Here is a 17,008-nt window from a genome sequence, read left to right on the forward strand (position 1 = left end):
CTACGCCATTTTTAGTAGCTCGTTCAAAGAATAATAGCACGGTTTCTTCCAAAATTTGGCGAACCTTCTCCCATTCGTTCATTTGTTTGGATAGTTTTTGTTAAAAAGGTGTCCTAAATTAATTGGTACAATTAAGGGAATGGACTGCTTTGTGAGACAAAAAAGAGGCTTGTTTTCGTGATTTTTTAAAGGGAAAGAAACGTCCTAGCTTTTTGAAAATTCATGTATACTCGTATAAACCTTTAAGTGTACCAATTAATTTAGAACAATAGAAAACATATCCCCAAAAAATGGAATGTACACAATCAATAACCAATATTATAATAAATAGACAGCATTAAAAGAAGTTTCATGTGGACGAATGTAGAACGATTTTTTTCTACTTGGGAGTCAGTGGCGTATCCCGAAATTCAGTTTCGTTGGGCTTGATGGAAATTGAGCTTACTGTCAAAATGACATGATTTCGAAACCGTCTTGTTAAAAGCTTTAAAACTTCGAAGTTTTCCAACATTAAACAGCAAATCTTCTTATTTGAGTAATAATTTTCCTAGAAGTAATTATGAAGAATTAATTTGTCGCAATAGTAACATACTTTGTGTCTTTAGCAAAAATCTTCAGATTTAATAATTTGAGTAATAATTTTCCTAGAAGTAATTATGAAGAATAAATTTGTGAATAGTAACAGACTTCGTATCTTTAGCAAAATTATTGAATCAGCCATTAAAATAGTTTTGTTAAATGTATGAATGCTACATGTAGGGAGCAAATCGAGCTATAAAATGATATTTACGAAATGCTTTTTTTTCTAAAATAACTCTAGTGTGAGCTTCACAAACTCCAGCTTTGGATAAAATGTAAATTTTATTGTTTATAAACAGTAGAAGAGATTTATTATAAACAGTAAAATCATAATAATTCATTTTAAATGTAAATACGATTAGCCTAAAATATTTTGATACCCTTAACACATGGAGCCTACATGTCTTCAACAGACCAACCAACGTCCCGGTTCGAGATGTGCTGGCAAGCCGCGATCTCCACTATATGTCCCTCGTATACACCCTCGTAAAAATCATCAATATGCAAATTTAACTGCCCCTTCTTATTTTCCTTATCATTCTCAGATGCGCCCTCCAAGGCGACACAACACATCTCTGTCGAATAAGCCAACAAACACGGGACCTACATCACGAACATCACACGCACAACTCGAAATGTAGCCGATCCATATCTGAGTCGTACTACGAAATCGTATGGAGAAACCCCTGCCATCTTGAGAAGGACCATGCGGCGTCCCAGTACATGATTCTTTCTGATGAAGGCCACCCGAGTCTGTAATCCATCAGTTGATCTCCCGATGCCTGAAACTGAAAGTTTATAACTTTCTCCCCCCGCCATCTTTGTCCACCCTCCCTTTCCTGACTCTTATACCCAGAAGCATTTAGCTCTTCCTGTCTCTTCTAGTTTTAACTATTATATTATATATTCTCATTGAAAGTGTCCAACTCTACTACCACATAAAAATAACTCTAAGTAATCTCTCCAAATCTTTAAAAAATTCATTCACGCCCTCTAGTTATTTCTACTTTTAAGAAAATCGTAAAAATTGTCCCTCTTAGTTAAACATTATTTGCTAAAAATGTAAAAATTTTACGTTTTTCTGCAAATAAATGTTTTACAAACCATAAAAACTAAATGACCCCTAATCTTTCGAAAATTATATTACCCCCGTGTGTAGATGTATAAGATAGTTATAAAATCTCCTTAGTTTCATTTAACAAAAATCAATATGTAATCCCCTAGTTTAAAGTAATTTAAAATGTAAAACAAAACAAAATTTGCACCTTTAAGCTAACGCAAACGTGCCTTGTCAAATAAACGAATTTTTAAAAGAAATTTTTAAAATTTAAAAATTTCTGCTATTGCATAATATAGAGACATAAGCATACTAATGGAACGCTAGAAACCTTAGCCAAAAAAAGGTGAAAGAATTTAATTTATTCCGTCAATATGCAAAAAGTTACTGACAATTTAGTGAAATGATCATTTTTTGCCATTTAGAAAAATTTGTTCGGTTGTCGGCACCCTAAGAAAACTTAGTAAAAAATGGCAGAATATGAATAAAAACATCAATATTTAAAGAGAAAATGAAATTTTCTTTTCTTCAATAAACTTTTAACATCATTCCTCATCAGAAGCACAATATGTGTAAGTGAAAAGCTGATACGCATAATACGCACCACTAACGCACTGGCGGATTGCATTCATTGCAGTTGAGTGAGTTTCAGGCGGTCAATGTTTTTGACAAAAGTTTTAGACAAATAAGACAAAAGTCCACGCAGGTACGTAGTCAGAGGAAGATGGGGCTAGGAGGTACCTCCCCATCCCCCAAATTTTATGATTTGCAAACAATAGAATAGTCTCCATGTACGGGACAATCTGGTATATACAATGCCACCCAGCGATGAAGACACGACCAAATAAGTTTTCTCCAGGTAAATTAAGAAAAATCGCATGCAACGTCATAGCAAATACAAATTAGTATTTGGTCATAGCTAGCAAACGACAAACGTAAGTTTTATAATTCAAGACAAAATGGCTTTTTACGTAAAATTATCAATGAAGCTCAAAAGTACATTTTAAGCTCCACCTCATAACGAATTGAATTGTCGGCCTAGTTTCTAGACGGATAGTTAATCACTTGCTGCAAAAGTATGTCTGAAAATAATCGATATCAAACTGTAAAAATAACTAGTTACGATAGGCCCTTTGGGTAGTACCTTACAACTTACTTTGGTATCTATGACAATTCCGTTGTTGATGTCAACCAAAAAGCTTAGTTATATTGAGTAGAATTTGTAAATTGGTGCTTCGCAGGATCTTCGGTTCTGGAATGTGACGAAACTAGCTTACTGTATAGAAATGATTACAGATAGATGCAAATGTGTTTCGTGATTCATAAATTAGACGTAAAACTGTGTAAAATGTGTTGAACTGAAAAATCCTTTCAATTTAATGAATATTTTATTCTAGGCGATCTAAAAGGTGCGTTATAAATATCGCAACAAGTGTGAGTAACGTTTCGCAACAAGTTTAATTTGTTTTAAAGATAAGTTAAAAAATATAACATGAAAGTTTTGCGAAAAAATATAAATATTTGCTTGAAGAAGGCTTGATTATGCTCTTCTAATGATAACGATGTATCGAAATTTATTTATTTTATTGCTACGCAACGTACTGTTGAAACTAATCAAAACATTTTCTGACCTGCGCCTTCGAAACAATAACAGACATTGGTGGGGACCGTTCCAGGAGTGACTGGGGTCGAATACTGGCCAAAATTATTTATCACTGGTGTTGCTCTTATTATTAAGGCTTAAACTAAAATAGACTAACTAATTTTTGAACAATTTGGCATCTATCCACCTATCATTGTAGAGATTTTTTACATCCTTTCGAATACTAGCAAATTCAAGGTGATCTTTGTTTTTTCCAGTTGCATAAACAGTTGATGAATGGGAAAGGGAGAAGAAATGACGCATATTCATAGAGATACATTTTGCCAAACATAGTATTTGGCCCTACAGTATGTCGGTGTATCTGAAATTAGTAAAAAATCCAATATTTTCAAATCGCTTGGAATTTGTGGATCGGACAAGGTCGGAAGCGTTTGAATGTTACACGGTTGCGTATCAGCTTCGCCTTATCAGAAACCGACACTAACTTTTTGTCGGAATAGATTAGCGCCGGCTTGACGCAAATCCCTTAAAACTAAAACACACTTTGTGTTTCAATCAAACGACTGATCAAACGTGATGTTCCGTCCGAGCAGATGTTCTGTTTATGCCGATGAGACACAGTGAAGCCGAAACTTGTCTTGGCTTAGCAGGCCTATGCGAAAGCACTGTGCTATATTTCACCCTAAGGAGGAAAATTTGGTAAGCACCAAAATTTCTCACTAGGGCGAAAATTTCCTTATTTGTTACACGGTTGCGTTTCGGCTTCGCCTCATCTACCTGCTAAGCCAAGACAAGTTTCGGCTTCACTGTGTCTCATTGGCATAAACAGAACTTCTGCTCGGACGGGAAATCACGCTTGATCAGTTGTTCGATGGAAACACAAAGTGTGTTTTAGTTTTAAGGGATTTGCGTCAAGTCGGCGCTAATCTATTCCGACAAAAAGTTAGCGTCGGTTTCTGATGAGGCAAAGCCGAAACGCAACCGTGTAAGGATTTGTGCCCTTCAAGTGCAAAGACTGGTTTTACCAAAAAAAAAAATCGCCCTAGTGAGAAATTTTGGTGTTTACCCAATTTTCCTTCTTAGGGTGAAATATAGCACAGCTTTTGAATGTTTTTTGGATATCCTGCATCTTGTTTTGTAATACTGCTTTAGCATTTTTTATCATTCAAATGAAATGGTTAAAAACCTATTTTAATCCACCTAGTGGTGCGATTGTGCCTTTCCCATCTATCCAAACTCTGTTTCACCTTCAACATTTGCTCCACTGCACGAATTGATGGTCTTACCGGACATTTCGAGTAGTCAACAGCAACACACACACACTTAATTTTTTTGCCGAAGTCAGCAAAACAAAATACCGGGAATCGAACAGCCGACTGTTCAGCAATAGTCTCGGTAAATGAAAACTCACTTATAAATAATTGAAATCTCGATAATTTGATTTTATTCAGAACTGTCAAACTTTGCCGAAGGCTTAGTTTAATTTTAACTGATATTTACGGTAAATCTAAAAAGAAAATGTTTATCCAACATTCGGCTATTGATTGTTTTTCTATAAAATCTTTCGACTTTCGGAATGTAAACAATAACATCGAGCACTTTTTATTTCCACTGTCAGTTATTTTTTATTAAAAACTTACAAATATTTGAAATAGGCCTCTATCAAATCATCGCCAACATCGACGTTGGACTGAGACCACGATATGAAGCACTTTCCGCCGCTCTCGGGTCTCTCTCCTCCTTTAATGACGGGGTTATGCTACCTTTGCAACCGTCAGTTTCCCGGGATGTCTAAAAATTTAGAAAGTATTGATATGTTTACTTACTCAATAACTGGAGTATGCGACTCTTTACCGACTCCTCCTCGATTTCCAAATACTGTATAACGCAGTGCATCTTTGAAACATTAATTTTTAAAACACTTTCAAGAACACTTACGTCGCGTGTGAAACGAAAAAAGAATATGGCGGATCCTAATGATGTTGATGTTCAGAATGACAACCAGTATACAGTTTTACGGCAATGAGGCATGCCTCGGTTCTTGACAAAATTGCTGTTGCTCTCGGTATTTTAGTTTCCGAATTCTCGTTAAAACACTTTAGATGACGATCGTTCAGTAAAGTCAAATAACGATTTTCGGAAATATTCAAAAAATTCTGAAATGTCAGCTATTTTTGGTATTACCGATATATTTCAGCTAAATTATTTGCCGAGCTAGGAAGATGCAGTTGAGTGTGCAGTTTGCCCGCAACGGGACATACTTTGAACAAACAATGAGTGACATAACATGCTTTGTATTGTCATGTCACTCATTGTTTGTTCACGTTTCACACTAGAGATGGGCAAAACAGTTCACTTCGAAGAACCATTTCCGATCGAACAGTTTGTCGTGAATCGATGAGAACACTGTACGGACGCGTCTATTCGCGGTAAACGTGGTTGGGTGAATCACGTACGAGGTTTATATATTTTCGCTCGTCGATCTGTATGCATCGTACATACTCACACGCGCACACTGGCCTCTCGTTATTCCGATCTCGAGAACTATTAACTCCACACAGTTCTGTAAAAAGAACTAGTTCGCATGAATTGTTCTTTCGTTCAGCTGATGTTTTACCGGTATCTAGTGAATGGTTCTCAAAACATTTGCATCTGGGAGATGCAATAAAATTTCTACGCGATAGCTCTCACAGAACGATTGCTGCCTTAACTGTTATATTTTTGTATGCTGACCCGTCCAGGAGAAAATAACTAGGCAATAACCCGAGCATACCATTTTTTGGTATTCATACCAAAACTTAGTATTAATTGATTATTATACCTCATTGAGGTATTAAGCAGGTATTGAAGAAACATTTTTCAATACCTGCTTAACCCTTGTGAAGGCAAGCTAAAATCCTAACATTAAAGGGCAAGCGGGCCTCTCAGGCCCGTCTAAATTCAAGCTCCTTTTTGCCGTTCTCATATAGAAAGGTTATGATATCGGTCGAAATTTCGACTTTTTAACGGAGACCCGCAGGGCCAAATCTCTTATACCATTCGACTCAGTTCGTTGAGATCGTAAAATGTATGTATGTGTGTGTATGTATGTATGGATGTATGTATGTGGCAAACAATCTCACCGATTTTTCTCTGAGGTGACTGGACCGATTTGTACAAATTTAGTCTCAAATGAAAGGCGCAGCCTTCCCATCGGTCGCTATTGATTTTTTGATTGATCCGACTTTCGGTTCTGGAGTTACGTGTTGAAGAGTACAATCACACAGCAAATTTCCATAGAAACTGATACCACCATAATGTCCAAATTATGCAATATATATTAAAATATGTGCAACATTACTTGGCTTTGCATGTCTAGATCATTAATGACCCACCGAAGGCACTTCGGCCACATTGGCCAGCTATGGCGGTTCTTGATGCCCCGGGGGAACTTACCAAGTTCTTAAGATAATGTCATACCTATTTCTCAGCGAATTCTTTACCGATTTTTACAAACTTGGTTTCAAATTAAAGGTACAGCATTCGTATTGGCTGCTGTTGAATTTCTAATTGATCCGACTTCCGGTTCCGGAATTACAGGATGATGAGTACGAACACGCAGCAAATCCTGATTTCAGCGTATAAGGCGATGAATGTAAAAAGGTCATTTTTTCCAAAAGGTGAGTACTCGGAAGATCACGTCGACTGTCGATTGGTTCTGAGCTCCATTTCGTTTGAACACGATCAATAAATGTTTCTGGGTTGCTATTAATTTTTTCTGATGCATAACCGGAGTACATATTCATATTTTTCTGCATCAGATTTATCGTCGGAAGCAATATCATTCACATCTTCTTCCTCGCTTTGCAAATCAGTTTCGGAATCGTCTACTGTTGAATTTGCTCGAATTTCTTCCATTATTTCAGATTCTTTGAGACGATTGAAAGCATGGGCATATCGTCTTATAGCCATTTCAATTTTTTGTTGCTTTTAGATCCTACAATTTGAATAATTACGACAACTATAACGCAAAGAATAGACAACAAAAATAGACAATAACGACAGAGTTAGGTTATATTGTATCCAAATAATTGTCAAGTAGATCACAGTGGGTGAATTAAAGGATTTACCCAAAAAAATATGACACACGTCATTATCGTATGCTATTTTTACATTTCTTATAAAAGAAAAGTATAGAATTCGCTCAAAATTTCAAGATTTTTTTTTTATAAGAAAAGGTAAAGATAAAATCAATCGAAATATGAAAAAAATTCCTGCTAATATGAAGATGAACTCATCAAAATGTTTTTTTCAGATAAATATTAATGTATAAAACCCGTGGTATTACTAGTAAATATTGCATGCACACCGGGCCTGCCAGGCCCGGCTTGCCTTTTTGTGCATGTAAAAAATTCAAACATAGCTGCGCATCACCCCATAGATGAAAATTTCACAATTCTTTATTTTTGTTATAGATTTCAAAGCTACTTATCAAAATTTCCATGCCCAAGCTTATACTGCATACATATTTTTTTGTAACTAAAAAATTGTAACGTGCCGGGCCTCTGAGACCCGGTTGCCTTTTTGAGGGTTAATACCTCAATGAAGTATAATACTTTATTTTAGAATTATTTATGTATTCCAGTTATTTTTACAAATACCAAACCAATACCTTATTAAATACCTCCATAGAGTGAATTTTATTATTGGAAGGTTGAAAAATGTTTTATTATTATTCAGGTATTATAATAACTCGTTTCATTATCAAATAGTTATTTGTAGAACATATCTGTTATTTTTTTTGGTATTTTACCTCTTATGTAGAGCTCATTAATACCATATTGTGGTAAACAGTCGTTGGTATTGATACCTAAATTTAGTATTTTAGCAGTTATTTTCTTCTGCTCGGGGAACGGTTTCACCAAGGGTAACGAGTTCTTTATAATGACAGAAGTAGAGAGTGAGATCAATATTTTTTCCTTTCTCATATAGAAAGGTTATGCAATCACTCTGAAAAACGTCAACCTAATCCCGGCCCGGAGGGCCGAGTGTCATATCCCATTCGACTCAGTTCGTCGAGATCGGAAAAAGTCTGTATGTGTGTGTGTGTATGTGTGTGTGTATGTATGTGCGTATGTGTCAAATAATGTCACTCATTTTTCTCAGAGATGGCTGGACCGATTTGCCCAAACTTAGTCTCAAATGAAAGGTGCAACCTTCCCATCGGCTGCTATTGAATTTTGGATCGATCGGAATTCTGGTTCCGGAATTACGGGTTTCAGAGTGCGGCCACACAGAAATTTCTCATATAAACTATAGGAAAAATTAAAAATAGAATTTTTATTTTTGATGCTAAATGTGTTCAAGGTGCATGAAACGTCGAGATTTGATGCAAACTCGAAAAAAAAATTTGACTACGATTCACTTTTTTTGGATTTTGGCACATTTTTGCCTTTCTCATATAGAAAGGTTATGCAATCACTCTGAAAAACGTCAACCTAATCCCGGCCCGGAGGGCCGAGTGTCATATCCCATTCGACTCAGTTCGTCGAGATCGGAAAAAGTCTGTATGTGTGTGTATGTATGTATGTGTGTGTGTATGTGCGTGTGTATGTGTGTGTATGTGTGTGTGTATGTGTGTGTGTGTGTATGTATGTGCGTATGTGTCAAATAATGTCACTCATTTTTCTCAGAGATGGCTGGACCGATTTGCCCAAACTTAGTCTCAAATGAAAGGTGCAACCTTCCCATCGGCTGCTATTGAATTTTGGATCGATCGGAATTCTGGTTCCGGAATTACGGGTTTCAGAGTGCGGCCACACAGAAATTTCTCATATAAACTATAGGAAAAATTAAAAATAGAATTTTTATTTTTGATGCTAAATGTGTTCAAGGTGCATGAAACGTCGAGATTTGATGCAAACTCGAAAAAAAAATTTGACTGCTATTCACTTTTTTGGATTTTGGCACATTTTTGCCTTTCTCATATAGAAAGGTTATGCAATCACTCTGAAAAACGTCAACCTAATCCCGGCCCGGAGGGCCGAGTGTCATATCCCATTCGACTCAGTTCGTCGAGATCGGAAAAAGTCTGTATGTGTGTGTGTATGTATGTATGTGTGTATGTGTGTGTATGTGTGTGTATGTGTGTGTGTATGTATGTGCGTATGTGTCAAATAATGTCACTCATTTTTCTCAGAGATGGCTGGACCGATTTGCCCAAACTTAGTCTCAAATGAAAGGTGCAACCTTCCCATCGGCTGCTATTGAATTTTGGATCGATCGGAATTCTGGTTCCGGAATTACGGGTTTCAGAGTGCGGCCACACAGAAATTTCTCATATAAACTATAGGAAAAATTAAAAATAGAATTTTTATTTTTGATGCTAAATGTGTTCAAGGTACATGAAACGTCGAGATTTGATGCAAACTCGAAAAAAAAATTTGACTACGATTCACTTTTTTGGATTTTGGCACATTTTTGCCTTTCTCATATAGAAAGGTTATGCAATCACTCTGAAAAACGTCAACCTAATCCCGGCCCGGAGGGCCGAGTGTGATATCCCATTCGACTCAGTTCGTCGAGATCGGAAAAAGTCTGTATGTGTGTGTGTATGTATGTATGTGTGTATGTGTGTGTATGTGTGTGTATGTGTGTGTGTGTGTATGTATGTGCGTATGTGTCAAATAATGTCACTCATTTTTCTCAGAGATGGCTGGACCGATTTGCCCAAACTTAGTCTCAAATGAAAGGTGCAACCTTCCCATCGGCTACTATTGAATTTTGGATCGATCGGAATTCTGGTTCCGGAATTACGGGTTTCAGAGTGCGGCCACACAGAAATTTCTCATATAAACTATAGGAAAAATTAAAAATAGAATTTTTATTTTTGATGCTAAATGTGTTCAAGGTGCATGAAACGTCGAGATTTGATGCAAACTCGAAAAAAAAATTTGACTACGATTCACTTTTTTGGATTTTGGCACATTTTTGCCTTTCTCATATAGAAAGGTTATGCAATCACTCTGAAAAACGTCAACCTAATCCCGGCCCGGAGGGCCGAGTGTCATATCCCATTCGACTCAGTTCGTCGAGATCGGAAAAAGTCTGTATGTGTGTGTATGTATGTATGTGTGTGTATGTGTGTGTGTGTATGTGTGTGTGTATGTATGTGCGTATGTGTCAAATAATGTCACTCATTTTTCTCAGAGATGGCTGGACCGATTTGCCCAAACTTAGTCTCAAATGAAAGGTGCAACCTTCCCATCGGCTGCTATTGAATTTTGGATCGATCGGAATTCTGGTTCCGGAATTACGGGTTTCAGAGTGCGGCCACACAGAAATTTCTCATATAAACTATAGGAAAAATTAAAAATAGAATTTTTATTTTTGATGCTAAATGTGTTCAAGGTGCATGAAACGTCGAGATTTGATGCAAACTCGAAAAAAAATTTGACTACGATTCACTTTTTTGGATTTTGGCACATTTTTGCCTTTCTCATATAGAAAGGTTATGCAATCACTCTGAAAAACGTCAACCTAATCCCGGCCAAATTTTTTTTTCGACTCGTTTAGGGTTTCTTGATTTTAACAGGGGCGTAGTTGATGGTTTACGGAGAGGGGTTACACCCCCCCTCTACTGTTCGCGCCCCTCCTTTAAAAATCTCCTTAAATCACCCCTCAGACCACCACCCCATCCAGCCCTCATACCCCTCCCTTTCAACCCCATCATCTTTAAACCACCACTGTATCACAAAGCATACCAATTTAAGCTGGGGAGTCGTTCGTTCATGGGACTTTCGCCCTCTTCACATACCCAGCCCCGCATGACAAAATGAGTTAGCAAGCAGATAACATTGATCTAATGCTGATTAGGCTAATGGAGTATGATATTTTTTTGTTTCAAGTGTTTCGCCGTCGACACGTAGCTCATCAAGTTCGTGGCTGGCATGTCATTGTGTATAAGTGCAAAGTGTACTAAGAATGTAATGGACATTTCCACAATTATGTTGAACATAAAAAGCCTCCGTGCCATAGTTTAGAGAAATGAGAAAGGCACAATTGCACCGCTGGTGGATTAAAACAGGTTTTATTTAGCTGAGTCAGTTTCTAACCCCAACTGCTGTCAAAATGTATGAACTGACAGCGGTTGGGGTTAGAACATGACTCAGTTTCGGGCTCAAGCGAAATCGCCATAAGAGAGCACCGAGAGCGGTTTGTGGGACAACAAGTCAGTTCATTTCAAAGGGCGAGTCGCTTAGCACAAATCGAATTGTGCCTACAAACAAACAGCGTGGTAGCTTGTGCCGCAATGTGCCACGATGTGCCATAGTGTTCAGTAAAATAAAAGCAATGGTTGCTATGATTTTTAGCTACAGTTTGTTGACAGTTTTTGAGTTGTCAAAAGTGTGCCTCATTGTGCCACATATTGCGGTAACGAGTGAAACGATCGTGTATTACTGTGAATCGTATTTTTATACCGTGTTATCATAGGTGATACAGTATGTATGGCACATTGTTCTAAGCGACTACGTTCGCCTAAAAATCGGCCCGTATAATATGTCAAACGGCTTTGGGTGATGTTCAGGTTGCACAGAGAATGCGCAAAATTCGCAAACGAAAAAAGCAGTTTTTTTCCACACCGTATGTCAGATCTTCATAAAAATCAATCAGCAGTACTTTAACAACATTCCACATACGCTGATTGATTTTTATGAAGATCTGACATACGGTGTGGAAAAAAAACTGGTTTTTTCGTTTGCGAATTTTGCGCTTTCTCTGTGCAACCTTCAGTTCATTCGTTTTATAGAGAATTGAGAACTACCGTTCTTTTAACAGTTATGTGTCCAACAAAAAAACACCTTTAACAGGCCAACGAGGGTACCCGGGTACCCACAAATTGAAATGCTCATAACTATGGCTTCCTTTAACCGATTTGGACACTTTTAGATGTTTTGGATTCAGGAACTCGTCAACTTTTCGATTCTGTACAATAGAACCGGAATAATGGATCTGGTTTTTGGTAATCTGGATTTTCCGGAGTAATGTTCCAGTACTAGGATATGATTTGCAAATTTTAATAATGTCCTAGCAATATGTGTATCAAAACTCTTTAAATTGTCTCGGAAGTCTGTTTTTTTATTGTTACGAGACCCTATGGCTATTTGAAAAATGGAATTGGAACGGAATGGCCACTCACGGCCCCACGGGAACCTGCTCCGGAATGTCCGTTCCGGGGTCAAATCACCAAATGGTTCCAAAACCACGAGATACAGCCTACTCATGCAATTCCAAGAATTTTGATACCCATATTGCTAGTATTCCATTGAAGTTCGCAAATAGTACCCCAGCACTGGAACCTGCTTCCGGAAACCCGGATTTCCGGGAACCGAATGAAGTAACCCGACTCATTTTTACCAAGTCGAAAAGTGGATGAGTTCCTGAATCCAAAACGGCCAAAAGTATCGAAATCGGTTGGATATTACCTTAGTTATGGGCATTTTAGTTTTGTGGGTACCCGGGTACCCACGTCGGCCTGTTACGTAGTAAAAAAAATCAGAAGCCCCTCCCCACTCCCACCCTTACTATATCAACAATATTATTAACCCAAAAGCTTGACTTAGTGAAGTTCTAAGATGTCACAAAATTTCAATTTCCAGCTATGGATAAAACATAGGAATTTAATTAATTGAAACTTAAAAAGGTACCCAGGTACCGCGTCGGACACACAACGGTTAAAAAGAACTTCTGTTCACTCACACCCATCTCTATTTCACACACTAGGTAGAAGGAATCAATTTTTGCCTTTGCTAATAGACCAAGCAGCGCACGGGGAAATTTGATTACTTGCCCTGCTATAGCAGCGAAGCGGTTTCTAGCGTCTGGACTGAGCGAGATGAGAAACCGAGCTGGATAATCATAATTAAGATTTGATTACCTGCCATCTGGAAAGTGTTGACTTCAGTGCACTGATAGAATATATTCGTAAATCGCCAGGAATTTGTTTCGTACAGAAATTTTCATAAAATATACGAATTTTTTCGTACATATGATGAATTGTTCGTAGTTCTATTGAAACATTTTTTTTTATTACGAATTTTTCGTGAATACCACGAAACGACTTTCGTTGGCTTATTACGAAATAGCTTCATTCGGCAAACAAATTGTTCGCTGCTGTATACGAACATCTTTGTAATATTTACGAGTACTATTCGTCAAACCGTCAACGTCAAAAAAGCTTCAATAGAGTTAGAATACGTCAACAAATCATCACGACGGTCTCAGTCTGACTATTTAGTAGCCGTATCCGTGCCCGCCGGTTTCAGGAAGATTTCCTGAACCTCTTTCGTTTCGTTACGGATTCAGCTGAGCCATCGCGAACTGCTTGTTGGTTTTGTATGAAAAAGATTGAGTTTTTCTCTGCCGGAGCAATATCAAAATAATATTCCATTTTTTTCCTGCTCATTATTTTATTGAACAATTTATAAAAAGAACAAGTTAACGCGCATCACTATCTTTAAGTTTTTAAATATACGATCAAACATATTCGTCACCGCACCTATCCACCGCCTTCTAACCATCCTTCTCCCGGCGGCTCAAACAATCTTTCAACAATGGCTTTCACCCTTCTTCCCAGAAACCCGCTGGAAGTCATCCATCTTAGTCGATGCAATCGGTGACCCGATGAAGGCCAAATGATCGATAATGGTCGTCTCGTCACCAGAATGGTTATCCTTCACGAACAGCTGCATATTATGCACGTTCTGAAATTTAACGAAGTGCAACGGAATCGGCGATCCCGACACAAGATCCTTCTGCCCCAGTACCAGATCCTGCACCGAAACTTGCGATTCGGCCATATCGAAATCGATTGTGCTTGGTTGATTGATAAAGATTCTTACCTTTTTCGGTCCGTGAGAGGGCGGTGCTTTGAACTTGATGGCACTGATTTTGACCAGCTGGTTGAAGGTAATCGAAATGATCAACTGTTCGTCACAATCGTACACCAGATAACCACCGCTGGAACTGAGCGCATTCACTATTGGGTTGTCGTTCGATTCGTTCAAATATTCGCACTGGTTCTTCTGGATGAAGGTGTTCAAGTCCAACATTCCATGACCGTAATCTTCTCCAGATTCATACAAGCTGGCGACGTAATGTTTCTGTATTTTGGCTTCAAGTCCATTAATGTCTGCACCCTGCATCCTGTCAATCTTTGTTCTGGCACGGTAGAAAATAAACAAACTGTTGACGTCCACCTTGAGAAACACAGCCTTTGGATATTTCGCCGGGAGCTGATCGAACAAACGCGATATGTTTCGGCACGGTCCACACCAAGCTGCGGTAAAATCCACAACGATCAATTTTCCTCCTGCTGCGGCTAGTTCGGATTGGAAGTGAGCTTCATCGGTGATTGCTTTAACAGTCATGCTGTGTGGTTTCTTGCGCTGCTATCGGTTAGATGAATATTCTAGTTACAGGGCCACTATTTTACCCGGAGAAATTAACTACTTAATTAACTTTTAACGTTATGCACTTTACTCCTCACAAAATTTAACTAATCGAGAATGACGAGAGATGAACGATGAAAGATGATTACGAAAACTTCTCTTAGATGAACGAAATGAATTCTTGCGACCAACGGCTTCCGGAACAGATGATGGTGGCCAATGTCGCTAAAGCGACTTTGAATGGCTGTTAGTGACCTAGTATCCCGAGCAAATGTTCATGGTTCAAGGCCCCATGTACGACCATAAAAGGACCATAGTGTGGTCCACAAAAAAACATTGAACCCCATGATGCACCATGAATACACCATAATATGGTCCCTTCAGAAAATCATACATGTGCTTTCCATAAATCACCCAAAGCATGGTCTCATTAAGGATGTAGAATAAGAATTTGGTTTGTATCTGCTGTGACCATCTCATAATATGAAATATTCTATTGGCAATATTATTTTAAACCCACCTCTGTACTCTTAGTGTTGTCTTGTTTTTTATATAATTTATTTAGAAAGATATCTAAATATAATAAGTATATCACAATTATAATGCGCAGCTTGTGGAGAAAATAATACTTCACTATTATTCTAATCATGATCTATAGAATTCTATATATACATGCACCCAAAACAATTTCCCAATGCAAAAAAAGCATTACATCCTTTCGAACATATTTTGAATTCGAATCATGCCTTGTTCGCATTATAGACCAAATTTACCTACCGCATTATACAAACACAACTTAATCTGCTATGAAATAAGTTGGTTGAAAATAGTCGCTACAGAATAGTCTGTTCGCATGTAGTTGGTTTTGCTTGCTGAATCTTTACCCCACAAAGTGGTGTATTTTATACATGGACACTTCTTTGGTGTTTGAACGAAATTCTGTCTTCTAACACAGTGATGATCTCTTGTCTGCAAACGGCTCATTTCAACCACACTAAACGCGTGTGTAGTTTACCTATTCACGATGGTGTGTGTAATACACAATAATTTTTTCGCCCAGCAAAAGGTCTATGCAGTAAAATTATTTCCCTCTCATTCCACGCTTCAGAGAAAGGTGGAAGCAAATGATTTGTGCTCAGGTTGATTTTTGATGATCGTTGACCAGGGCGATGCACAGTGGTCGCAATGGTACCAAAACGTGCGTTTAATTAATGGTGATCTAGGAGTTCATTTTAGCGTTCTGGTGTGTTAGGAACACTTTTTCAGAAATGAATCCCCCTTCTTTTGATGTATATTGAATTGTGATTAATCCACCTAAAAGTGAGATAGAAAATTTATTTCCACTAACTTTCGAGATAGAGGCATGATGCCAAAGGCAAAGTTATAGAAAATTTTGCTGCGAGAGAACTTGTTGAACATGTAAACTCTCCAAAATGTAATGGTGTTGAGATATAGCGCGTTGTTTGAGGGAGGCACCCAAAAAATCATTTTTTCATTATAACTTTTCTCTGAGATTTTTGAATTTCTTCAAATGTTCTATGAAGTTGTTGAAATTAAGAAATTACAGATATTTGTCGAAGACGTCAACATTTTTTATTTCAAAACTTAAGAGTTATTAAATAAAGTGGGCTGAAAATACCGCCATTTTGAACGCCAATTACTAAACGATGTGGAAATATGTGGAAGACATTTTGATTCTATGAAAAAGACAATGACAAGTACTACAAGAAAAAATACTACTCACAACGGGCATCCACCGGCCTGTACATAAAAAATACTTTCCGACAATGTATGTTTTGCATTTTGTAACAAAATAATTACGACATTTTAGGCATAACTTTTTTAGCAATTGTTTCTATGTGTATTTCTATTCTACGAATATTCTAAAAAACTTTGGAAATGTCAAAGTACACATATGAATCCAAAACTCTCAGCTCTGTAGACTCCAACTAACGAATTATTTATAAACTAACACAACAACTAAAGTGATCATTTAAAAAATGTGCAAAATTTTTTGACTGTCTTTACAAGAGTAAAAACCATTACATATAGTATTGAGGTAACTGCGTCCTAATTCATCTTAGCTCCTCTATTCATCCCACCCATTTGAACTCATTAGTTGGAGAAGTATCTGCTATCTCTATTCAATGCATTAGCTCATATGATAGGATGAATAAGGGCACGTTGTACTCGACTTTTCGCTTCACTCAAACACGAGCATTTTACAATTCCAGGAAAAAAATTTAACTGTACTGCTTCCTATAAACGAAGCAAAGGTGATGATACTTATTTAAGCGCAATCCAGTCACTCTAAGTCGAGTTATCAACGAAAAAGTGTGA

General features: G+C 37.5%; 2 protein-coding genes across 3 annotated transcripts in view; one reads left to right on the top strand and one right to left on the bottom strand.

The window, feature by feature from the left end:
* The first annotated feature begins 2,861 nt into the window (after positions 1-2,861).
* LOC131693147 (uncharacterized) overlaps positions 2,862-17,008 on the top strand; it is a 369,761-nt gene continuing 355,614 nt past the window's right edge. Inside the window, exons 1-2 of one of the 2 annotated variants that reach the window (XM_058980737.1) lie at positions 2,862-2,979; positions 3,034-3,070. The gene's annotated coding sequence lies outside the window, so the exon portion shown is untranslated. Of the gene's footprint in view, positions 3,071-17,008 lie in introns of both variants that reach the window. The other variant, XM_058980735.1, reaches the window with a different exon arrangement.
* On the bottom strand, positions 13,826-14,647 carry LOC131687453 (thioredoxin-like protein 1). Its single transcript, XM_058971542.1, has one exon. It carries the CDS (start codon positions 14,645-14,647, stop codon positions 13,826-13,828), a length of 822 nt encoding a protein of 273 aa, XP_058827525.1.

Source organism: Topomyia yanbarensis, chromosome 3 (genome assembly GCF_030247195.1).
Source record: "Topomyia yanbarensis strain Yona2022 chromosome 3, ASM3024719v1, whole genome shotgun sequence".
Classification (NCBI taxonomy): Eukaryota; Metazoa; Arthropoda; class Insecta; order Diptera; family Culicidae; genus Topomyia; species Topomyia yanbarensis.